Source organism: Puma concolor, chromosome E4 (genome assembly GCF_028749965.1).
Source record: "Puma concolor isolate L17-30 chromosome E4, mPumCon1.1.hap2, whole genome shotgun sequence".
Classification (NCBI taxonomy): Eukaryota; Metazoa; Chordata; class Mammalia; order Carnivora; family Felidae; genus Puma; species Puma concolor.
The window spans coordinates 34,354,046-34,380,208 of record NC_141683.1 but is presented as its reverse complement, the minus strand read 5'-3'; the positions used below and the strand labels follow the sequence as shown (position 1 = coordinate 34,380,208).

Below are 26,163 nucleotides of genomic sequence, written 5' to 3'. Positions count from 1 at the left end.
CACCCAGAGCAGAGACTCTGGCACCCCTGGGGGCCTGTTCTGGGGGTTCTTCTTCCCCCCAGTCTTCATCGTCTTCCAGAGAGGAACTCACCTACTCCCGTGACGATGACCATCACCCAGGAATCACTCACAGACCTCTGAGCCCAACTGTCTTCTGTAGGTGCAAAAACTTACACGCTTCATAAACTCTGTTGTTAACAAAACTCTCATTCTGCCCTATTCAGTCCCATATGTAAATTTTGAGTCTCCAAACTGAAAGTTTCTACAAGTTAGTCAAAGAAATCTCGGCAAAATAAGGAGGAAATATTTTGTCTTCCCCTGTAGCCTCACAAAAGCAGGTACCTGCATCATAAAACTGACCTTGCAGAGGTTATTTCTGAGACTTTAGAGATCATTACTCTGCCGCTTGACTGTAACTTTCAACTCTGGAAAAGTCTACAATTCCAACGGGTTACCTTCACAAATTATTTTTTGTCTGGGATCGTATTTAAATTACATTGCTGCTTTTGACTGTGACAAACACCTGTGAGTTTTCTTTGCAAATCCAGAAACAAAATCAGCGCACTTGTCACATGTAATCCTGAAAGTAAACTCAAACTTTTCACTCTGTTGGATTTCTTTTTTTAAATGTCAGCTTTATTGAAGTGTAAGTGACTAAATTTTAAGATTTTTAAAGAACATATCACTCTGATTTCATATTTGTGCACCTTGAGAAAAGACTGCCCCCGCCCCGCCCCGGCCACCCATCTTTTTATTTTTTTAATTTTTCAATGTTTATTTCTGAGAGAGAGAGAGACAGCGTGAGCAGGGGAGGGGCAGAGAGAGAGGGAGACACAGAACCCAAAGCAGGCTCCAGTCTCTGTGCTATTAACGCAGAGCCTAAAGCGGCGCTCGAACCCACGGACCATGAGATCATGACCTGAGCCAAAGTCAGATGCTTCACCGACTGAGCCATCCAGGTGCCCCACTACCCATCTTGTTGATGAACACATCCACCATCTCACACACTTATCCTTTTATTGTGTGTGAGAACATTTAAGTTCTACTTTCTTGGCAAATTTCAATTATATAATACAGTGTTATCAAATATAGTCCGTGTGTTTTATTTTAGATCCTCGGAACTTCTTCATCTTATATATGAAAACTTATAACCCTTTACCAAGCTCTCCCTATTTCCTCAACCGTCCAGCCCCTGATAACTGATTGTTAGATTTCTTACTGAAGCAAAAATCTTTTCTTTTCTCTTTGTTTGTTTTTTTTTTTTTCTTTTAAGCTTAAGGTCTAATTCCCAAAGTCCTAACTGCTTCCTTTGTATCTCCCAGGCATCTCGAATCCAACATATCCCAAATGAAACCCTCTGTCTTCTCTCCAACACACTTGACCCCCGTGTCAAAGATCTCAGCTAAAGTAATCATCTCCACGCAGCTGCCCAGACTAGAAACCTGACTCATTCCAGCCTCCTCTCTCTTGTCCCTTCCCATATTCAGAGTCTCCAAGTCCTATCACGTTGGCCATAGCAGCACTAGAATCTGCCACTCTCTCCTACAACCCTTGTCCATAGTCCGGGTTTAGGCTGTCGTAATTCCCTTCACCCACCCTCGGCCACTGCAGAAACCTCCAAACAGGTCTAAGCCAGCTTCCAGGCTGATGCTGTTACAGTCCTAAAAAGCAGTTGGCTTAAAACTCCTGTGGTCCTCCGTTTACAAGGTTTCCATACCTCTCCCAAACATCCCTCTGTTTCTGCTCACTTAAAACACTGCACTTCAACTTCATGCAGGTGCTTACCTTTCCCAAAACACATCCTGGATTTATTGAAACGCCTGCAAGCATTTGCATATAATATCTCATGTGCATGGATGCGCTTAACCTCCAAACTCCTCTTAATTCACTGTCCAGGTCAAATGTCACCTCCTTAATGATGAATTGTCCAACCCCACCGAGAAATATCAGCCTCCTCCAGGCTCCCCTAGTATTTTGCTGATGCCTCAGTTGTAATACCACATTGTATCGTATCTATTCACTATCTATTCACTTTTGCCTCCTAAAATAGATTGTGGGTCCCTTGGAGACAAAGATGCTTGTTCAACTTCCTGGTGCTGATCTGATATTGGACCCGACACATAATAGTTATCCAATAAATGTGACATAAATAAATCAATATAGTTTTCCCTTCCGAGTGAGAAGGATTAACTGCCTTCCCGAGGACCAAATGGAATAATATCTGTGAAGTGCTTTGCAAGTTGTGAAGACATAAATGATACAGTGAGCCCACTTTCCTCACTGGTTCTTAGTGAACTAAAGAGTATGGTGACTCGGTGGGCCAGGGGTGGCATCCACCGTTTGCCATCACTACTCCCTGTGGTTCCTCAGCAGAACCTGCACAGGATTCAGCAGACCACAGAGGATGGGGTTGGAGGCTAGGACTTGTGAGCCAAGGACCTGAATTTGAGCCTCAGTCAATACCACAGTCTAATTCTGTGATCTTGAAGAAGCCATGTCAGCTCCTTGGGTCAGTTTCTCATCTCACAAATGATGACAGGAAACTTAGGTCATCTTTCCATTCTGTACGAAGTCTGGAATTCTATTAGCTGCCCACTGAAAAGGTAAGAATTCCCTAGTAAATATCCTCACATTTCAATGACATCATCACCTTTTGAATTCCAATAAAAGTGAAACCAACTCAAGAGCTACAGTCAGCGTGACAGGTGTGTGGTGGAAAATATCATTGGTGGGGTGCCTGGGTGGCTCAGTCGGTTAAGCATCTGACTTTTTTTTTTTTTTTACTTTTTTTTTATGTTTACTTTTGACAGAGAGAGACAGAGCACAAGCAGGAGAGGGGCAGAGAGATAGGGAGACACAGAATCTGAAGCAGGCTCTAGGCTCTGAGCTGTCAGCATGAGCCATCAGCACAGAGCCTGGTGCAGGGTTCAAACTCATAGACTGTGAGATCATGACCTGAGTCAGACGTTTAACCGACTAAGCCACCGAGGTGTCCCTGAGTGACTGACTTTTGATTTCAGCTCAGGTTGTGATCTCATGTTTTGTGAGATTGAGCCCTGCGCTCTGTGCTGATAACACAGAGCCTGCTTGGGAATCCCTCTCTCTCTCTCTCTCTCTCTCTCTCTGCCCCTGCCCTACTCTCTCTCTCTCTCTCTCAAAATAAATAAATAAACATTTTTTAAAAAATGTTATTGTTAGGCGTACTGCAGTACAATTTGAGAGGCGCTAGGAAAATTCTCAGCCCCCAAAGTTCTCCTTCCATTAGAGATTATTTTTTTCATTTTTTAGAGGAAGAGTCGGGGAGAGTGGCAGAGAGAGAGAGGGAGAGAAAGAGAGAGAGGGAATCTTAAGCAGGCTCCACACTGAGTACAGAGCCCCATACAGGGCCGGATTCCATGACCCTGGGATCATGACCTGAACCAAACTCAAGAGTCAGACACTCAATCAACTGAGCCACCCAGGTGCCTCAGTTAGAGATTACGTTTTAAGTATGTGTATTTATTTTGTCTACGCTTCCTCTTTTAAAACTCGGATGCCTCTGGAAAGGGTAATAGTTTTCTTCGGTCTCAGCTGATATCTCCTTGCTTATACCTGCACGCTCAATCACATCACTTTAAGATTCCAGAACTAGCTTCCACACTTTCACCTCTTTCCTAGAATCTCTTTATCTACATCAGCTCCTTGCTTGTGTGCTCATATTATATTCAAGTGTATCAAACCTTCTCTGATACTTCTGCCCACTCTGGATACTTGAATTGTCATTCTCTTTGTACTACCATATTTAGCGAAAGAACGGGAGTCAGCTAAGAGTGGTCAAGGAGTTGGAATGAGGACAAGAATAGTACTGTGTCTTGCCCAACCAAGAGAGAAGGAAATTTCAAGAAGGAAGGGTAATCAACATTGCCAGATTCAGAAAGTGAGGAAGAGAAAGGAGGTGAGAACAGTTAAGGTGTCTAGCTTCAGAAACTAACTGGAGGCTGACCAACGTCTTCTCATCATCAGATCAAAAGGTCTTTCTTTGCTGGTGGTGGTGGAGGAGACGTGGAATGGTTAATAAAATCTCCGAAGGGCACTGCACCAATTTTTAGAAGGTAGACTATAAAAACCAGGTCTTCTATGGACCCCTCTGGGTAGTCTGGTCTACCTGTCAGAGGTATCCTAGTCTTAAACTCCCCTATGTGGACAGATAGTAAAGAATCAATGAACCAACACGCTCGACCTTTAGCTACAATAACAAGAGTGACATCTTACTTCCTTTCTGCTTTAGTTTATTAATATGCATTATTATTCCCCCATTTATAGTAAAAACAAAAAAAACATTGAGGCTCAGAGGGATTAAAAGTACTTGTGAAATCACATAACCTCCTAAAAACTTCTGGAAAGATTTCTGCTGCAAATACCCCCAAGTGTTTGTGTTATCTTTCTAATCTTGTCCTCCTTAAAGGGCCGAACCACCAGCCTTTTCCCCAAGGTACCCCAAATAATCCACTGACCTGCGGGTAGCTGAGGAAGAAGCAGAAGACTCTGTCGTGGTGCCTCAGGTTGTTTCTCAAGGGAGAAAAGCGTCTGGATCTCTAATAGTTTTACTTCCTCCCCAGATCAGAGTTTACCAGACCACCCTGAAGCTAGCTGGTAATTGCACCACCAAAAAGTCCCTGAATTCAGCCCTGTAGTTGACTGGTCAGGGATGGCTGAATTGTAGTGGATGGGGAGAGACTTTCTACCAGCCTCGTGAATGATTAACGGAAATAAAGCACTGGTGTTTACCTAACCCTCTTCCTCTGCACCAACCCTCATCCTTGATAACATGTTGCAATCACTTATTTGCTCCTCCGCCAACCATTTCCCCTAAGTGGAAAGAAAATATGAATTTGATGCCAGAATTCTTTTTTTCTTTTCATAAACACAAGACAGACATCCACAGTGCACTCCAGCTAGCCTAGAAAACTCAGATACTGTAGGGTTGAGACTAGGTCCACGAAAATGATCCACTTCCCACGAGGGTAGGTCCAGCAGGCCCTCCTGGGGCTCAGGGACTGGTGACTTTACCCTCTGCAGGTGTTCATTCCACCCCAAGATGGTAAAATGGCGGGGGGGGGGGGGAGGCGGTTAACAAATTCACTGAATCCCTGCCATATGCCAAGTTGCCTGGAACAAATCAGCACTCAATACGTGTTAATTAACGACTACCCCCACAGCTTCTACTGCGTGCTGGTCACCAGATGACTTCCAGAAGTTGGTCAATTATTGAGTGCTGCTCAGAGAAATGCAATGAAGGGCCAGCATGCTGGTGATCATACAGATCTAGGAAGAACCCCAAACTCTGACATTATCTAATTAACGTTTTAATCCTCAGGATTAAGATTTGTGTGCTCAGGAGATTGCTATTAAAGAGCAATTTTTCCCGATAACTTCCCTTTTTCTGTCATAAACACCAAGAGTCTCATGAAGCTCTCAGAAAATATGGAGTCGAACCACCATAGAAGCTTTGACAGAGGTAGGAGATTTGAGCTGGGCTTTGAATGAAAAGTGGAAATATTAGATGAAACTGAGAACGCTATTAGAGGTTAAGAGAACATAACCAGGTCACAGGGTGAGACAGATTTGTTGACCGACCGAAATGAGAGTAGAGGAGGATTCCAGATTGTGCCAGGTCTTGAGAGCTAAGTCGAAGGAAATACCACCTTTCAAGGGGAATCTTCAAAATACCATTTCCCAATCTCTTGGAGTGCTTTTCCTTACTCTCCACAGTGACTGCTCCAAATTTTTCTCTCCAAGTCACCAAATGGTCTTCCTCTCAGCAGGCGATATTGCCTCCTACTCTACCACACAATCGTTCCTCAGCTTCTCCCCACCTCAGATTTTCTCTCCTATTCACTCTTGTTTCAGAAGAGATCTCTTTTGCTCTTTTTCTCATTTTCGAGGTGACTTTCATCCTGAAATATTCCCCAAATCTTGCAAAAACCTCAAATTCCATTGATCTTCTGTCATGAGATACTTAACTCCCCAGGTCTCCTGTGTTTCCTGCCTGCTCTTTCTTGTTAGTCCCTCCCTGGCCCTCCCGTTGTGGCCTTCCAACCTGACTTCTTCCCACACTTGTGGACACAGCTCTTTCAGGCATGTCCTTATCTCCAAATTCAATTTTTTTTTAACTCATGTCACGATTTCTTGGCAGCCCCTAATCCTGCTGCTAATCTCCTTTCTAAAACACTTCTCCTTTGGCTTCCATCGCCCTAAACTTTCTTGATTCCTCTCTCTTACTAAATGCTTCGTTCTTCTTACCTCCTTTTCTCTTTCTCATCCCCAAATATAGGTATGTCCCAGGTTCTCCTTTTCAAAAATCTTTCTCTCCACATATTTCATTATTGTACCTGCTGTCACGGCTTTAACTCTTCCCTGTAAGAGAACTACCCCCACAACTACCTCTTTTTATTTATTTATTTATTTATTTTTTTTTTTTTTGAGACAGAGAGAGACAGAGCATGAGCAGGGGAGGGGCAGAGAGAGAGCGAGACACAGAATCCGAAGCAGGCTCCAGGCTCCGAGCTGTCAGCACAGAGCCGGACGCGGGGCTCGAACTCACAAACGGTGAGCGCATCCAAAGGGAACTACTCATTTCCTGTCCAGAAGCCTCACCTTCTGACCCCAAGATCAATCCAGGCTTCCAGGAATGGAATTTCAACCTCAGCTTTAAACCCTTCCTCTCCCTCATCCTCCAATGTTTGATGAGTCAAGAAGTTTGAGGAGTTGTTTTTGATTTCCCAGTTCTCCCACGTCTAGTTTTCTCTTTCTATTTCTGCCACCACCCAATTCAGATCACCATTGTCTTCTCCAGCAGCCCTTTATGTGGTTTCTCTGCCTCTGTTCTTTTCCTACTTCGACCTGTATATACTACATACTGTCACGAGAGAAATCTGTGTTCAGTCCCTATCACTTCTTTTCTTGAAGGCCTTCTATCTCGGAAACTAATTTGACAATAAATTTCATATAATAAAAAAAAAAAAAAAAACCTCATCAAGTTGAACACTTAAATAAATGCACTTTATTTTTAAAAAAAAAAAAAGAAAGAAAGCCTTCTATCTCTTCTCACTGCCTATCAAATAGACGTCAAATTCTCTAGCATGCTCTTTAAAAGCCTCCATAAACGGGCTTTAATGTATCTTTCCAGCCTTCTTTCTCATCACTCCCCATGCTTTATCCAGGCCAATCCAGGCCATGTGCTGTCCCCTAGACATGACCCATCCTTCCTACCTCTGCACAACATTTTTAAAAAAATCATTATTAGAAACTTTCCTTCTTTCTTTTTCTTTCTTTCTTTCTTTACTTTTCTTTCTTTCTTTCTTCTTTCTTTCTTTTAGAGAGAGAGAGAGAGAGAGAGAGAGAGCACACACAAATGGGGGAGGGGGCAGAGGGGGGAAAATCAATTTAAAACATGAAAGAACTTTCAAAGAATCAACACCTGCAAGTTCATTATCCTAGGACAACTGTTTTCATTTGTGCCTTGCTAGCGCCTGGACCTTCTCTACAAAAATAAAGGTTTCACATAAATGCGACCATAAGTACCTAATATGTATTCTACTTTTACTTAGGATTATATTTTTAAGATTTTCTGATCATAACACCATCGAAGCTTGCGTTACATTTGGTATGCCATAACTTACTAAAACATTTTCCTAAGATTTGACATTTCAGGTGTTCACAAGGTCTCACTAGTATAGACAGAATAAGCAATAACAGAATGAGCGGCTTCAAATTAAAAAATCATTTTGCCCGAGTTAGACTAATCTGAGGAGTGGGTTTACTTGGTTCAGAAGCTTAAGACTCTTTACGACTCTCTTGCTATATTTCCCAAACCTTCTTTCAACTTGCCACGTCCCCTTCCTTAATTTTCATCTCTCAAGCCTCCTCAGTTTTTTAAAAAAAATTATTTATTTTGAGAGAGAGAGTGTGTGTACGAGTTGGGGAGAGGGGGAGGGAGAGAGTCTTAATCTCGATCTCACGACCCTGGGGTCACAACCTGAGCTGAGATCAAGAGTTGGATGCTTAACCAACGGAGCCACCCAGGCCCCCCAATCCTACTCACTTTTAAAGGCCCAACTAACCGTGACTTTTCTTAACAATTTTCCTGCCTCCACTTCCTCCCAGACAGGAGGCCTCCTCCTGGAAGCTGAGCTCCCATGGCACATTCTTCTGTGAAAAGTGTTTATTACATTCTAACCACCCTGAATGGATGATATGCGTCTATCGTCTTGTGTCTATTAATAGACTGCGGGCTACTTGAGAGTTTCTTATTCTGAGGTCTTACTCTCCTTCATAACTACACCGAGGGATGTTCCATTAGTTCAAGCTCTCTTAGGCGTTTTCTTTGTATTTTATCCAGGTTTCCTATGTGTTTTGGAAGAGAACAAAGTGAGAGATGGGAGAAGTTTGTCATAGCATGGCAGTATGACATCTTGGTAAGAAAACCTTAGGATTCTTGCTTATTCTGCCCTCAAAAAAAAAAAAAAAGAAAAAAAGGAGAAGAAAATACGTTCACTTATTTTTCACCATCTCAAGTTTCCGATGCCGGGCTGGGTTTCATCTAAATGTGGTAAGCAATATTACTACAGAAGATTCAGAAACGTGGTTCCGTAAACAGGATATAGGGGAGGCTCAGAAGACGCAGGTTAGGTCCTAACTCTACTTTTGTCTCAATAGGTCGTTTTGAGGATATAATTATTCGGAGTCTGTTTTCTCAAATTGAGAGGTTAATTTTTGCCTCATAAGTGTTGGTTAATTTGAGGTTATTTTGTGCCTCACCATTTGCGTCTCATTAAACTATGAGGCATCCCCCGCTGGGATCTGAGCTTCGCATTCTCCTTATGGACCGGAAATTAAATCCTTCACTCCCCATTGATGTGCTGCGAAATTCTAGTCTTAAACACACAACCACCACATAAGAGCAGCACACACCCGCTCACACTGTCACATACTCTCTCTCTGCCTCTGTCTCTGTCTCTGTCTCTCTCTCTCTCTCTCACACACACACACACACACACAAGGTGCTTTGTGCAACTACAGTTGGTTACTGTACAGTGAAGCTGTGTTTCAGTCTAATGAGAGAAAAATCTGAAACCGGCTTTAGAACCAAGAAGAAGGTTTATTCATAGGGTGCTTTTCTATGACCCAGCCTGCTCAGCTATAATGTCAGGGCATCATTTTTTGGCTGCAGCTTGGCTTTCTGAATTTCCAGAAAATATTTTAGTTCCTCCATCGTTAAGGAATTTTCCTTGAGTCTTTTCATAAAGTTCCGCATGGCTTTGCAAAGGTCTTTCGTCTCCTGAAAGGCAAGCTGAAAAAGAAATTTTTTTTTTTTTTTAAGTAAGTTACAGCTTAAGAACTGAGATTCTCTGAAGCCATATACTCCGAAGCTAATGCGTAGTGTTTAGGTCCCTGATCTGGGTATTCAACGTGATGAATCACTTAAATTTTTCTAGCTTATGTATACTTATTGTTATCCCAGTAATAACAAAAAAAAAAAAAAAAAAAGAGGGATCTATAAAAGGGATCTCAATGAAAATTGATCTGTTCAGGGTTTTTTAAAATCTAGAAGAATTTCAGAGACTTTTTACAGCAATACATACAAGTCTAAGACATGAGTATATAAAACTCGCTCCATAAAGTCCACGAGACAGTAACTCTTACCAACACGTCCTCATGAGGTGTTTGTGATGATGGTGGTGAATGAGAACTTCTCATGTAAAAATACGAATTAATAGCTTATGATCCCTCTTCTACAATCGGGCCAAGGCCAACTCTTCAAAAACATCCCACAGTGAACAGATATTTACTGAGCATGTGCCAGGAGATACAACTGTGAACAAGACAGACAAAAGCCTACCACTTACAAACACCCGTTCAAACTTAGTCTGTGGAATTGGTTTGGGAGCTTCTTGGATCAACTCACAGACTGGAAGTGCACTGCTCCACTCCCCATCAACGCACCGTTGGTCCCGCGTGCCCACCAAGTGGTACCTGAACAGACATTAGAATGGCAACAACACTTAACCTTTCCACCTCTGATCTGGGCTAAGGCAGCCAACTAAGATTGGTTTTGTATAGTTGTTTTCCACATTTTATATGGTGATAGGATCCACCTCCCCGAGCCTTAATAAATGCTTAAGTTATTTCGGTATTACAAAGCAGCCATCAACTAAAGTCACTCTCCTTTTGGGGGTGGAGAGGACCCAAGTGATAATTCAATCTGTAAAACATGGACCAGTGAGATCTGAATACGTGTGTTCACACACAGTTGTCGGGTGGAGAGGGTGACAGACAAAGTGTTCATCATTCAATAACTTTAAAAAAATCTGTCATCTACTCTCTAAAAAGGAGTGGAAAGCTAGAGAAAATCCTCAAATAAATCTTAGGAAGGAGATACAGCTTTTAATCAGAAAAAAAACATGCCCACTGGAAGTTTATAATGAGACAGAAATGCTAGTGAAGCAACACGACCCCGAGTTAAGAAGGTTGAGGCCAAGGAAAGAGTAGGTCATCTGTAAGCTAGAGGATGAGGTAGTCTAAATTAAGGTTAGAATTTAATTAGGATGTATTAAAGCTCTATAAATCATTCTCTTTCTTTTTCTTTTTTTTTTAAAGGATTTATATTTTTTAATTCAAAGAACTGCAAATAGGAAACCAGATTGGGGGGGGGGGTGGCAAGCTGGGACAATAAATCATTCTCTTTCTTTACCTCCATGTGTTCCGTGTTTCCTTGAGTTTTTGTGCTGAGAGTCTTTAGAAAAAAACATACATTTTAAATATCTTCGCTTGTCTTTTTTTTTTTATTTGAGACAGAGTGTGTGCACAAGTAGGGGAGGGGCCGAGAGAGGGGGCAAATGAGAATCCCAAGCAGGCTCCATGCTTAGCCCAGAGACCAACATGGGGCTCGAGGCCATGACCCTGGGATCATGACCTGAGCTGAAATCGAGCATTGGACGCTCAACCCACCGAGCCACCCAGATGCCCCCGTCTCAACTAAGAGAAAAAAAATGTAATACTTTAGGATAAAGACATGAGTCTATCTTTTAGAGACTGGGGACAGCTGGCAGTGGCCAAAGCAGCTCTCGTCAGAATGAGCTCAGACTCCTGAAGCAGTAGGAAGTCAGGGCACGAGGTGACACGGGCTGGGTCACTCCCCACAACAAAGCTACCAGTCAATGGGCAAGATCTCACTTTGTGGGGGTTTTTTTTAAATTTTTTTTCAACGTTTATTTATTTTTTTGGGGACAGAGAGAGACAGAGCATGAACAGGGGAGGGGCAGAGAGAGAGGGAGACACAGAATCGGAAACAGGCTCCAGGCTCTGAGCCATCAGCCCAGAGCCCGACGCGGGGCTCGAACTCACGGACCGCGAGATCGTGACCTGGCTGAAGTCGGACGCTTAACCGACTGCGCCACCCAGGCGCCCCTTGTGGGTTTTTTTTAAATAATTTTTTAAAATTTTTATTTACTTATTTTGAGGGGGGGGTGAGAGAGAGAAAGAGAGAGAGAGAGAACGTGCACAAGCAGGGGAGGGGAAGAAAGAGAGGGAGAGAGAGACTCAGAGCACAGGGTCCGCCCTGGGGCTCAACCTCACAAACTGTGAGATCATGACCTGAGCTGAAATCGGATGCTTCACTGACTGAGCCACCCAGGCGCCCCACGATCTCACATTTGAAAGGCTGCATACACTTACCTGTCTTCACAGTAATAAGTAATGGTCGAACCTAAGTTGAAATCTCTTCCCTCAAAATAGCCATGAGCCGGATTCCCAGGAGGGCCACAGTCTCCTGAGAAACAGGAGAACAGGAATGACGGTCATGAGTTATGCTCAGTTAACAGCACCCCTAAGTTTAGCTGTCTATGCGGGATCTTAGGGCACCTTCTCCATTCACTTCCTTCTGGTCAGAATCACGTTTATCCTGGGAGAGACTGCCTTCTCCTGCTCATCCGCTGAGTGATTAGGAATGGGGGAGCGCTTTCTGATTGGCATGAGTTTTGAGGAAAGGAAGTTTAAATTGTAGAGATCGTCAGGGTACGAGAAAAGAAAAATTAAACCAGAGGTAGAGGTGGGACTAGCAACTCCCTAAGAGAGGAGATCAATGGTGGGCGTTCAAATGGAGGCTGACGTTCTCTGTGGGACAGAAGTGTGCAACACGAGAGCTTCAGAAACGCAGGATACAACTGGGAGGAAAGATGAGTCTATAAAATTGTGGAAAGAGAGCTGGACAAAGTGCGAGATGTTGTGAATTTTGGGTTCTGCCTCTTCCACGACCCATGATTTTATCCTTCTCGGTTTCCCTCCTAACCTATGAGATGAGCAGGTTAAACAGAATTATTTAAGTCCCTTTGAGCTCTGAGATTATATACGTCTAAACATGATAATCAAGGTTAAAGGGTGAATGAAGAATAATTACGTAGGTATATATTTATGGAAACATAAATGCCTTCAAACCAAATAGTTGAGTAAAAACAGCAAAGCATAAAAGAGTATGCGTTAGTATAGTACATAGTATGTGATACTATGTATTATAATAATACATACAAATGGAAATGTAATTATAATAATAGCATAAAACGCTATTTTTGTAAAATACACTCATGCATCAACGTATATGAACAGAAAAAAAGCCTGAAAATTATATATCAAAGTACTCTGTTACTTCTGGGTAGTAGGTTTGTAGGTAATTAAATGTTTTATTTTCTGTATTTTTCTACACCACAGACGTTTTCTTTGAGAAGTTAATAAATAATTTTTAGAAGATCAAAAACTGAGTTCAAAAGCTGTATAGAGGAAAGGAAAAAGGATTTCCATGAGTTGATTAAGGAACCCCAGTACAGACAGGGCTCTCCTGGTAACTTTTAAGAGTACAGTTTTCAACTGAAAGAGATAATGTGGATCTTGGGCCTAAGCAGAAAAGAATCTGCTTTACTCGGGGACCTAAGGAGCTTTCTTTAGAATTGGGCAATGAACTAACACAAAAAGACAGAGATCCTGCATTTCAGAGCTAGAATGGGAAATACTGAATTAAAAGAGATTAAAATAAATAAATTCTTTAAACCTGTGTCAGGCTAATAATAATGATGTTATATGCTTGTAATTTAACTGCCTACAGTATATATGTATGTTTCAACTAACCCCTAACTCTTTGAGAGAGGCTACATATAGTTTGTGCTTTTAAACTGCTTATTGGGACACCTGAGTGGCTTAGTCGGTTGAGCATCTCTTGATTTCAGCCCCGGTCATAATCCCAGGGTCATGGGATCGAGCCCTGCATCAGTCTCTGTGCTGAGCATGGAGCCTTCTTAGGATTCTCTTTCTCTCTCCCTCTGCCCCTCTCCTCCACTCACGCTCTCTCTCTTTCTCTATAATAAAATAATTTAAAAAATTAAAAATAACAAAAAGCTGCCTATTATTTTAATAGCTACTGCCAAAATATATCTACAGAATGATATCTCCTTTCCTCACTGACATCAGTGACTAGCCCCTCATATCATGAATGATGTTAGGTGAAATCATTTTTTTTTTATTTGCTAATTTGATCAGTAAAACATGTGTATCTAATTTTACTATTCATTTCTGTAATTATTAGTTATATTCATTATCTTTCCATAAATTTGAGGAATATAAATGCTGTTTGGGGGCTAATCTTGGAATTGTCTAGCCTTAAAATTTGCCATAAACCTAGGGGAAGGGAAGCAAAAATGAGATAAAAACATGAGAGAGACAAACCATGAGATTCTTAAATACAGAGAACAAACTGAGGGTTGCTGGAGGGATGTTAGGTAGAGGGATGGGTAAATGGGTGATGAGCATTAAGGAGGGCACTTGTTGGTGTGAGCAATGGGTGTTAAATGTAAGTGATGAATTACTAAATTGTATTCCTGAAATCATTATTACACTATGTGTTAACTAACTTGGATTTAAATTTAAAAAAAAAATAGGGGCGCCTGGGTGGCTCAGTCAGTTAAGCATCCGACTTCGGCTCAGGTCACGGTCTCACGGTTCGTGAGTTTGAGCCCCGCATCGGGCTCCGTGCTGACAGCTCAGAGCCTGGAGCCTGCTTCAGATTCTGTGTCTCCCTCTCTCTCTGCCCCTCCCCTGTTCATGCTCTGTCTCTCTCTGTCTCAAAAATAAATAAAAACATTTAAAAAAATTAAAATAAAATAAAATAAAATAAAAATAATAAAAATAAAAATAAATAAAAAATGGGCCCCAAACCTTAACAGACACCTCATCAAAGAACATATACACATGGAAAATCAGCATATGACAAGATGCTTGACATCATTTGTCATCCGGAAATGCAAATTGAAACAAGGAGATACCATTATACAACCATTAGAATGGCCAGTCTGGAACACTGACAACACCAAATGCTGACAAGGATGTGGAGCCACAAGGCCTCTCCTACGTTGCTGGTGGGAATGCAAAATGATACAGCCACTTTGCAAGACAGTTTGATGGTTTCTTAGAAAAAAACTAAATCTACTCTTCCCATAAGAGCCAACAATCTCCCTCTTCGGTATTTATCCAAAGGAGTTGAAAACTTACATCCACATAAAAACCTGCACCCGATATCTATAGCAGCTTTCCTCATAAATGTCAAAACTTGGAAGCAAGCAAGATGTCCTTCAGGAGGTGATCGGATTGATAAACTTATGGTACATCCGGAAACGGGATATTATTCAACGATAAAAGAGAATTAGCTGTCAAACTATGAAAAGACATGGAGGAACCTTAAATGTATATTTCTAGGTAGAAACAAAGGCAGTCTGAAGAGGCTACATACTATATGATTCCAAATATATGACATTCTGGAGAAGGAAAAACTATGGAAACAATAAAAAGATCAATGGCTGAGATGGACGGGGGAAGTAGAGAGACCAATAAATAGAGCACAGAGGATTTTTAGAGCAGTGAAAAGACTCTGTATGATATTGTAATGATAGATATACATCATTACACACATGTCCGAACCCACTGAATGTAAAACACCAAGAATGAATCCTTAGGTAACTATGGATTTGGGGGGAATATGATGTATTAACATTGGTTCATCCTTGGTAACAACAACAAAAAAAAATAGTACTAATCTGGTGAATGATGTTGACAATGTAGGAGGCTGTGCATATGCGGGGATAGGGAGTGTATGGGAAATCTCTATACCTTCCCCTCGGTTTTATTATGAATCTAAAACTGCTCTAAAAAACTAAGTCTGAAAAAAATTAAGTCTTTAAATAAATAAATCTGTAGTGTTAGATATGTACCCTCCCAAAGGAGATTCCAAACTCAATTTTTTGTTTTATACCTTTAAATTTGAAACTCTTGGGGCGCCTGGGTGGCTCAGTCGGTTAAGCGGCCGACTTCGGCTCAGGTCGTGATCTCGCGGTCCGTGAGTTCGAGCCCTGCGTCGGGCTCTGTGCTGACAGCTCAGAGCCTGGAGTCTGTTTCAGATTCTGTGTCTCCCTCTCTCTGACCCTCCCCCGTTCATGCTCTGTCTCTCTCTGTCTCAAAAATAAGTAAACGTTAAAAAAGAAAATAAAAAAAAAAAAGAAACTCTGGGTAGAATTCCATTGCAATACCAGTCTGTCCATGCAGGACCATGGTATATCTTTTATTTAAGTCTTATTCCATGTCCTTCAGTAAATTTTCATATAGGTCTCATGAATGGAATTATTTTTACATTTCAATAGTCACATCATAATTATTAGAAAGTAATACTATTGATTTTTCAATATTTATTTTGTGTCCAAGAATGAAGTTTTTTAGTAGAATTTCTTGGATCTTTTAAGTATGTTTTACAAATAAGTGTATCCTGTGACTTACCAATCATTCTAGGAATCTATCCTACAGAAATAATAGCATAGACATAAAGATATATGTATATGTATACATACATAACATTCGTTTCAGCATTGTTTGTAATAGCAAAAATACAGAAATAGAACAAACGTTCATCAATACTAGAGATATGGAATAACTGATGGTGTATCCACATTATTTTTTAAAAGCAGGAGATAGGAAAAACAAATAAATAAAAGCAGGAGATACAGCCACATATACTGATCGAAAAAGATTCCCATGTATAATGTTACATAAAAAAAAAAATTTAAACAATACATAGCACAAAGTCCCATTTTTGTAAGTGTATATGTGTGTAGATATGTGTGTGTGCATTTGTTTATTTTAAATGTCTGCATAAACGTAGGAAAAGACATGAAACAAACACATTCCTACTAATTTCCTCTGAGAAGTGTGAATTACCATGTTAGAAGGAGGTACTTCTAATATACGTTAGAAGGAGGAGGTACTTTTTTTTTTATTTTTTATTTTTTTGAGAGACAGAGACAGTGTGTGAGCAGGGGGAGTGGCAGAGAGAGAGGGAGACCCCGAGTGCAAAGCAGGCTCCAGGCTCTGAGCTGTCAGCACAGAGCCCGACGCGGGGCTCAAACTCATGAACCGCGAGATCAACACCTGAGCCAAAGTCGGACACTTAACCCACTAAGCCACCCAGGCGCCCCTCAACTCTTATTTTATATAATTTTGCAATGGATGAGATACGGTCCTCTTCCCGTTTTCATGTATTTTTCAAATAAGAACTGTAAGGCGTTATCATGAAACAAACAAACGAACAAAAAAGTCAGATGCCCCAAACTATCCTGTGTTGGACTTAGTAGGAAAGGAATCCTACTTGAGAGGGGAAATAAAGTGTTCATTGTTTGGATGCTGTTTGTTTCACTGGAATGTATCATTTGAGGTGAGTTTTGGCTCTGTGAGCTCCATTTGTTTTCTGGCTTCCTCCGAGATCCCAGACCCTTCCCAGATACAAAAAAATAAAATAAAATAAAATAAAATAAAATAAGGGGAAAACATCATTGCAGGGATGTGACAAATGCCTAGGGTGTCCCTCTGGTCAGTGTCTTTGGGTTGGTGCTTGTTTCTCTGACACTTACTGCTTTTGCAGATGGGTAAGGGAGGCATCCAGGTGTGGTCGTTCATGCACTGACTCCAGTTGCTGCCCTGGAGGATATAGTTCTCATTGCACTTAAAAGTGACTTTGTCACTCACATTCACAGGACCTGAGAAACTGGGTTCGCCATTCACCAGCACAGGGTCAGGACAGTGGCCCACTGAAGAAGAAAACAGGAAGTGATCGGAAAGAGCAGGAGAAAGTCCGCCACTGCGGAGGCTAGACCTCCTCAGACTTCAATGAGAGAATAGAAATCAGAACTAAAACTGTACTTTATAACAGGGACTCCTACATGGGACCAAACCGTATCAGTCAGGATGCGAAGGGACTAGGTTGGCCTAAGTGTGGTAGGAAAGGTCTTGGTCATGCACAAGAGTGACAGTTGGCACTTGAACTTACGAAAAGTAACTAAGCACATAACTGGAAATGATCAATGGCATGTTCATCATCCTGGTAAGCGTTGCTGAAAATACTTCACCCTATGCTGGAGGCAAGTTTTTCCCTCCCTTTCCTCCATGAATAGACACATCACTCATCAGTTTGTACTTTGTTTCATTTTGCTTCCCCCCCCCACCCCCCTACCCCTCTGTGAAAAAAACAGGAGAGAAGATGAACTTGCTGGTATAAATACAGGATAAACATTTGGTGTGCTTTACTCTAGGTATCAAGGAGAACAAAGCCAACTATTCCTAAAAATACTAATAATAACGAGGATATTGACCAGTTATTCTCTGTCTCTACAGACACCACAAGTGAGTTTTGTGAATTTGAGCAAATCACTTGGATCTCAGTTCTCACATCTGTAAATTGAGAATATAAATGTTTCCCAGTTCAAAAGTCATATAATGGATGAAATAAAATATGACATATTTACTTCAAAATAATAACCATACAAAACAGAATCGTTGAGAAAAAAGATTAGTTACATGTTGACAATTGTTGAAGCTCAGTGATGAGTGCATATGACCTGATTTTGCTTTTTTGTCTTTTGTATATATTTACAATTTTTATGTTATAGAAATTCTATAAATAGATTTCTATAACATAAAAATTTTAAAGGAGTATGATATTAAATTAGAACCCCCCCCCCAAAGGCAGTTTTAATATATGGTAGAAATTCTTCCCTCCCTGCAGGGGTGATTGAGTCTATTAATTCTATTAATCAACTAATTAAATCAACACTGAGCAAGAGCTGACCATGTACCTTGTAAGAGAAGTTCCACCTTGGGGTGCTTTAAAAATTAATTCCCAGAAGTTGAGAATTTTTGTGTTATAAAGTTTTAAGGTGGCCTGCGGGAGGTAGGATGTGTAAGAGCGGAGCGAGATGACAAGATACACAAAGAAACAAAATTTCAACTCACATTGGCATGTGGGAGTGGGATTATTCCACTCCCCAGAGGCATTGCAAATAAAGGTTTTCTCTCCTACCAGGTGGTAGCCCTTGATACAAACGTAAGTCCCCAGAATTTGTCCCTCGACCTTCTTTGCAACAAATATGCTATATCCCACTGGGGGGAGTTCTGGACAGTTCTCTGTTGGAAGGAAAAAGAAAACAGATTCACTTGGCGTTATCACGTGCTGTGACGAGGCCCCGTTAGACAGCCATCCGAGTGTCCTTTTCCTGGATTATTGATTTTCCTTCCTTGTACAATTCCATGTCCATGTACATCCCCATCCCCCCCTTCCCAAGAATTCCCAAAGTTTTGTTTTCAAAAGGATAACGGGCATTACATTCAATTCAACCATGAAGATACAATTCCCTTTCCAAATAGCATTTCTGGAGTTTATAACAGACAAGACCTCTCGAGATTTTGAAATTGGTACTTTTTGGTACCAAATTGGTACAGTTAACCACCCACTTCATAGAGCAGAATTATCATTAAATATTTACTAAGCCCCTACTGAGTACAGGGCATTAGGCCAAGTCATTTGACATTTTTCAATAAAGGAAATACATTTCATTGACTTAAATTTCATTAAAACCATAGACAGCACGCTTCGTACCCCGCAGGCTGATATCAAGTACCCTAGAAACTAATCTTAAGCATACGCACCGTATGAGGCAGAAATCGGCCACACAACCACAAGATAGCACACAACCCGCAAAAACATCTTGCGATCAGTTGCTTGACCCAGGCTGGAATTAACCCAACACAGACAACACGTGGTTTGGATCAAAGTAGGAGATACCAACCACCTCCCTCCTGGAGATGTTGTATTGATTTCTCTTCCCTAGGAAGAATGAAAAAAAAAATTCTACCAAAGGAAATAAGAACAGCTGTGAGGAAGTTAGTACAGGGAGCGATTTTGCAAAAACACAAAGGGGCGGCTGATGAGCCGCCCGTTTTAAAATTCAGTTTTAGAAACTGCCTGGTTGTGTCATGCAAACCCAGTTGACCAGGCCCTTTGAACTGCAGACGGGCCAGATGGTGTTACCCTGACTCTCAGTTCTGTCAATATTTGCTCGTGTTTACCATCCAGCTTCTGTGACTCTCTCCAGCGTTGCGGGCGGGGGTGGGGGGGACCAATCTCTGGTGCTTTGCCAAGTGAGACCCAACCCTGAGTGCCACCTCTCTCAAATACCAGGTGCCCCAACAGCACCGAAGGCTGAAGACGAGAAAGCTCAAGGAATGAAACTAACCTTACCTTCCTCTGACCTTCCGGATCTATGGCTCCCAGCAAGGAGCTGATCCCAGTTACTTCCAAACCTGAGAAAAACTCCAGTCCTGCGGGGACGCTTTGTCCTCATTTGCCAGGCCTGTGCCAGGGTTTCCATCCTGTGGGTCTTTGGGAGGCAGGATTTAGCCTGAGTCCAGAGTCAACCAAATGATTTTCCAAGGGAAATAAGGGAAAAGCTTTGGTCTCAGGAATTAAAACATGCAGAATTGCTTTTGGCCTCTCCTACCTTTTATTCATTTATTCATACATTTATTCGTATTTATTTAATTATAGCAATTAGCTGGTTGTCCGTGCTCCAATGATAAAATTGGGGGTAAAATTCCTCCAAATGTTTAGGTTTTAATGAAATAATATAAAGCATCATAATAAATATAAAGCATAAGGACACAGTGACGTCTTTTTGGGGGGTTTTGGGGGATGTTTTTTTTATTTATTTTGAGAGAGAGCATGAGAATAGGAGGGCCAGAGAGAGAGGGAGAGAGAATCCCAAGCAGGCTCTGTGCTCTCAGCACAGAGCCTGATGTGGGGCTTGATCCCACCAACTATGAGATCAGGACCCGAGACAAAATCAAGAGTTGGACGCTTAACCGACTGAGCCACCCAGGGGCCCCTGGACAGAGTAAGGTCATAAATGTTCTTCTCTTCTCCATCCGTTGTCATTACTTTATGATGATTTGTTCATGTGTTCTCCCACACGAGACTGTTAACAACTCTAGGACAAAGATTGTGCCTAGTGTATTTCTACGTCCTTTCTTGGCACTCCATAATGCAAAGCAGAACTGTCTGCTAAGTAAATCTGAGCAATGCAGTACAAATAAAAAGAACATAGTCATACAGAAACTGTACCACAGCCCCTCAAATCCATACTGATAATGTATCATTTACTGTATATTACCTTTATGATTTCTCCATATCTTATTTTCACTCAAATAATATGTGAATTCCTATAGGGCAAGTACTCTCTATTTTTTGTCTTTTTTTTTTAATTTTTTTTTTTTACGTTTATTTATTTTTGAGACAGAGAGAGACAGAGCATGAATGGGGGAGGGTCAGAGGGAGAGGGAGACACAGAATCTGAAACAGGCTCCAGGCTCTGAGCTGTCAGCACAGAGCCCGATGCGGGGCTTGAATTCACGGACTGCGAGATCGTGACCTGAGCCGAAGTCAGATGCCCAACCGACTGAGCCACCCAGGCGCCCCTCTTTTTTTTGTGTTTTTAAAGTAGACTCCACAGCCAGCATGGAGCCCAACGTGGGGCTTGAATTCACAACCCTGAGATCAAGACTTAAGCTGAGATCTAGTCTGACACTTAACTGACTGAGCCACCTGGGGCACCCCTAGTGCAAATACATTTTACAGTATAATTCTCAGGGGTGCCCCGGGTGGCTCAGTCAGTTAAGCATCTGTCTCCTGATTTTGGCTCGGGTCGTGATCTCATGGTTCCTGAGACAGAGCCCTACACTGAGTTCTGCAATGACAGCCAGAAGCCTGCTTGGGGTTCTCTCTCTCCCTCTCTCTCTCTGCCCCCCCCCCCCTTGCACGCTTGCTCGCTCTCTCACCCTCTCAAAGTAAATACACTTTAAAAAAGTGAAGTATAATTCTTGAAAGAGTAAATAACATGATATTCATATTAAGTATAACATGAGTATGTGTCAAAGATTTTGCTCACAAATTAATGAGAGAACCATTAAGAGGCTACAGCTAATTCAAAGAAGAATTTGAGGAACAGAGATTTATGTGTTCAGTCAAAGGCCTTCTGAAGTGACTCTTCTAATCGATGTAAAACTGACTAATATCATACATGGCAACACCCTGTAATATTTGGAATCAGCTTTTCTAACTCCCGGAAATTAATTGAATCTGTCTTCTGGACAAAATTCATTTGCTTTGTTATCAGAATCCTTTGCATTGTTTTCAGAAAAAGAATCATTTGCATTCCAAATTAACCTCTAATCTTATAGAGGTGTAAAAAGACTGATTGAGAATCAAAATTTCGCACTCCTGTGAAATTGATAATCCCTGAGAGAGTCTACAAAACAATATTCAGTCACCTACTGAAAAATTTCTCCAGTGATTTCTTTTTGTCTCTTTTGTTAAGCTTTGAGTAATTTTTCTTAACACACTACATATTCTACTTCTTGAGGAATACAAGTTCCCCAGTACCTACTGTATATATTGTTTGTACAATAAATGATTTAAAAAAAACCAGAAAATTGGGGCACCTGGGTGGCTCAGTCAGTTAAGCGTCTGACTTCGGCTCAGGTCATGATCTCACAGTTTGTGGGTTCGAGCCCCACGTTGGGCTCTGTGCTGACAGCTCAGAGCCTGGAGCCTGTTTCAGATTCTGTGTCTCCCTCTCTTTCTGCCCCTCCCCTGTTCATGCTCTGTCTCTGTCTCAAAAATAAACATTAAAAAAAATTTAAAAAAAACAAAATTTTGTTTCCTCCTAAAATTAGGAATTTGTTTATTCCTAAATGAGAAATTCCTAAATACCTAAGAAAATAGAGCATTATTACAGGAAATAATTGCAAGTAATTCTTCATCTCAATGGTTTATTTCAGATGCATATTAGGGCTTCAGAAAGGCACTATATTATTTAGAATACTGTTTTACTAATATTTCTCTATGCAATGTAAAAATATTTACACTAAGTGAGATATATAGAGATTACAAACAACCTCACAAAGTTTAGGTCCAATTTTCCTGTCAAATAAATTAGAAGAGAACTTTGTTTTCAAAGCTTTTGAATTTTAGGATTACATATAAGGGAATACAGGACTGCATGTTTTATTATGAGCATCTGAGCTTAGAAAAATTAATGAGAATCCAGAAACCCTTCTAGACCTTTGGATGTTAAGGACAGTTTGATCGAATCCAGATTGTTTTCTGGAGAACGGGGCTAACAGGTCAAGTGCAGAAGTAGTACTGACTGGCTAGCTTGCTCCACAAAAGAATGGGCTGACAGTGATTAGTAGAAGACATAAGGAGGTGAGCGGGGATGTCAGCCAGGGAGTTGTGGGAAGTTAAACTGTTGTGTGCGCGTGAGGTTTCAAGAAAATTGGGAAACAACATTTCGAGAAGTTCTCTGGTATGTTATGAGTGGATTCCCTTTGGTCTTTGTCATGATAATTCAGAAAAGGTATAAATGCTTCTCCACCTTTTTTTTTTTTTTTTAAATATATATCAAGTTGATGTCTCTTGAATATCTCGCCAAGAAAAACCTGGGCCAGAGAAGTAACCTTTACGCAGAGTACGTGAGAATAAAACGAATATAAATTTCTTTAAAGGTCTAATTGTTCATGAAACATTGTAGAGTAAGCATTGGCGGGAAGTCAAATGAGAGACTTCGTGTGACCTCTGTGCTCCTTCCTGTTGGTGACCATGTAGGCAGGATTCCGGTAGCTCCCCAATAGCTATGTGGTACTGTTGGGGTAGAATCATTTTGATGATAATGTTAACTTCACAGAAGGACAGAGGGGCAGAAAGTCCTGGATGACTGGGGAAGCTCCACTCCAGTCCTAGACTGTTTCTTATCTCCACACCCCTTCTCTCCACACTTCATTGTGGATGAAAGTAACCTTCTGTCACAGGTAAGGTGATGTTCTCTGGGGTTTGCTGGCACCTTCTAATCTGAAACACTGACGAATCCAAGAAAATAAGGGTCTACCAATGTTTGAGTAAAATGACCCAGGAATTTAAATTCAGAGAAGAATGTTTAATAGACCTTATTAGGGGCGACGGGGTGGCTTCGTCGGTTAAGCGACCGAGTTCGGCTCAGGTCATGATCTTGCGGTTCCTGAGTTCAAACCCCGTGTCGGGCTCTGTGCTGATGGCTCAGAGCCTGGAGCCTGCTTCGGAGTCTGTGTCTCCCTCCCCAACTCATGCTCTGTCTCTGTCTCTCTCTCAAAAATAAATAAACATTAAAATTAAAAAAAAAAAAAATAGACCTTACTAAGTTACGCCCAGAGACTGTTTCCCTTTCCAGCCATAAATTCTAAAAAGGCAATGGACAAAAGAGGAGAGAACCTGGCAAATGAAAACTGAATGTAAACAAGAACATAAGAGGTTCACTAATGAAGAAAATGCAAATGGACGAAGAAGCTGTTGTTCTCTGCAGGCTGTGTGGTTGAAGGCACGACATGCTTTGAGGCGAGGCTCTATGAGATCTGCAACACTGCTTCCCAAGGGTTCCTGTGCTTGTGAAATTATTTAATTGCAAGGAGAAACTGGTCTCTTGAAGGTGACCTAGTTGTCGCGGGCAAGGTGCCGCATAATACCAACAGGGTAGGTAGGTGCCCTTGGGAACGGGAACGGAGCTCTGAAGTGAGTTGCCCTGCCTGTGGTGATGAGCAGTGGGGCATCGGCTTCACGGAAACAAAAGGAGACAGACTATGCACCTTGAGGTTAAGAAAAAGAAAACATCACACACCCGGGGGAGGCTTAGTGAAACTATGTTGTTACAATACAAATTCCTAAATATTCTACAATGTCTGGTTTAAAAATCTAAGCGTTTCAGAATCCCACATATTCTTCTCCTCTGCTTAAAAAAGTTAATATCAAATAGATGTCTCCTGATTCTTTTTTTTTCTTAATGTCAAAGAAAAGAAAGGGAGATGGGTTGTGTCATTATCATCTAGCTCCTGCTTTGCTGCCCTGAGGTCAAGACCTCCCCTAAACTATCTGTGAAACGTACATGCATCTACCTTTTGGGGGTGGGGGTCAGGGGGCCCTTAGCTTTCGTCAAATTCTCTAATGAGTTCAAGACCATGAAAGTGGGTTTGTGGCAGGATTCTCGCACCGAGAGTCGTGGCACTGAGGCTTTTCTTTCCAGGAAGCCATTTTATTTGTGCCGGCACTGCTCACTTGGGTTCCTATCGGAACAACTGAGCCCCGAATGCCACGTGGCATAGTTTTTAATATACTTTTTACTTTTTTGTCTCCCATATATGGTAACACACAAACACATAGTCTGAGGGGTGCCTGGGTGGCTTGGTCGGTTAAGCGTCCGACTTCAGCTCAGGTCACGATCTCACGGTCCGTGAGTTCGAGCCCCGCGTGGGGCTCTGTGCTGACAGCTCAGAGCCTGGAACCTGTTTCAGATTCTGTGTCTCCCTCTCTCTCTGCCCCTCCCCTGTTCATGCTCTCTCTCTGTCTCAAAAATAAACGTTAAAAAAAATTTTTTTTAAAAAAAACATGTAGCCTGATTAAGTGGTCTCCTATTACGAGGCCCGGAGGGATGTTGTCACATACATGTGTAACCAGGTTGCCTTGAGGTTTTCGGGTTTTTTTTCTTTCCTTAGGAAGGGGACCCTACCACGGGTTGGATGGTGCAGAATACTTCGAGACAATAAAGCATGGTGATGATGGCTGTTGCTGGACTGAAACAGGAAGGTGGGGTCGTCACCAACCCGGGCAAGCTAGTCAGCCTGAAGGCTGATCTTCTCAGTGAGTCCCCAGTGAAGATCCGGGAGAGGTTAAAGGTCTGATATAATAATTAAGGCTACAGAAATCAGACAAATAATGACCATCACCCAACACCGGGGCACTGTCTGCGGAGTCATTTTTTAATACTGGTATCTTTATTAAAGTTTCTAGCTACATTAAAAAAATAGTCTGGGGGTGCTTGGGTGGCTCAATCGGTTAAGCGGCCGACTTCAGCTGAGGGCATGATCTCATGTCTCCTGGGGTTCGAGCCCCGCATCGGGCTCTGTGTTGACAGCTCAGAGCCTGGAGCCTGCTTTGGATTCTGTGTCTCTCTCTGCCCCTCCCCCACTTGCACTCTGTCTCTCCCTCTCAAAAATAAATAAACATTAAAAAAAAAAAAAAAAGTTTGTTATAGGGGCACCTGGGTGGCTCAGTTAGTTAAGCATCTGACTTCGGTTCAGGTCACGATCTCATGGTTTGTGGGCTCGAGCCCCACGTCAGATCCTCTGTCCCCCTTTCTCTCTGTCCCTCCCCCTGCTCATGCTCACTCTCTCTCAAAAATAAACATTAAAAAAAGTTTTTAATAAAAAATAAAAATAGTATATGTCTGCTGGTCCCTCATTGTTATATATCATACCATTTACCTTGTTCTGAGGTGTGGGCTTTGACAAAAACTCCATCAGTGCTGAGGTAAGTCACTTAGTGTGTTCATTCACCTACTTGTGAAATAGTGTGTTCATTCACCTACTTGTGAAATGCTAGCTCGTTAGAGAATTCTCCTCTCACTAAGACATGCTTAGCCTTCTACAGATGATGGCTGGACCGCTGAATAAGATAACCCCTGCAAGAGTGCCTGGAGACTGTTCCAAGAAAAGGGGACAAGGACTTGGTTTTACTCACTGCATGGCAACCAACAGGTGATCATTAAATATTCTTTAAATAAGTTAAAAAAGCTGCAGAATGTCGATACTACATGGCAATAATGATCCCCCTGATATCATTTTAAAATGGCTAATGTAACTTGATAAAAGCAGGAGTCACCACTCAAAACACCAGTTGGAAATATA

At 41.6% G+C, this 26,163-nt stretch overlaps 2 protein-coding genes across 5 annotated transcripts in view; both read right to left on the bottom strand.

Moving 5' to 3' along the window:
* Positions 1–4,712, bottom strand: part of C4BPA (complement component 4 binding protein alpha) — a 53,552-nt gene extending 48,840 nt beyond the window's left edge. The window contains exon 1 of the mRNA XM_086693511.1: positions 4,494–4,712. The gene's annotated coding sequence lies outside the window, so the exon portion shown is untranslated. The remainder of the gene's footprint in view (positions 1–4,493) is intronic.
* Positions 4,713–9,119: 4,407 nt separating this feature from the next.
* Positions 9,120–19,398, bottom strand: C4BPB (complement component 4 binding protein beta). 4 transcript variants are annotated; one of them, XR_015245807.1, is made up of 7 exons: positions 19,048–19,396; positions 18,355–18,525; positions 16,977–17,153; positions 11,716–11,809; positions 9,947–10,014; positions 9,685–9,853; positions 9,120–9,331 (listed from the first exon to the last, which is right to left on the bottom strand). XR_015245807.1 is itself a non-coding variant. In XM_086693305.1 (6 exons), the coding sequence occupies exons 1-6, from the start codon at positions 19,103–19,105 to the stop codon at positions 9,195–9,197; spliced, it is 705 nt and encodes a 234-aa protein (XP_086549431.1). In that variant the 5' UTR covers positions 19,106–19,394; the 3' UTR covers positions 9,120–9,194. The 4 variants fall into 4 exon arrangements, 3 of the variants coding, with proteins under 3 accessions (XP_086549431.1, XP_025776960.1, XP_086549432.1); XM_086693305.1 differs by lacking the exon at positions 9,685–9,853 and having other exon boundaries at positions 19,048–19,394; XM_025921175.2 differs by lacking the exon at positions 9,685–9,853 and having other exon boundaries at positions 9,888–10,014; positions 19,048–19,391.
* Between the last annotated feature and the right edge of the window lie 6,765 nt (positions 19,399–26,163).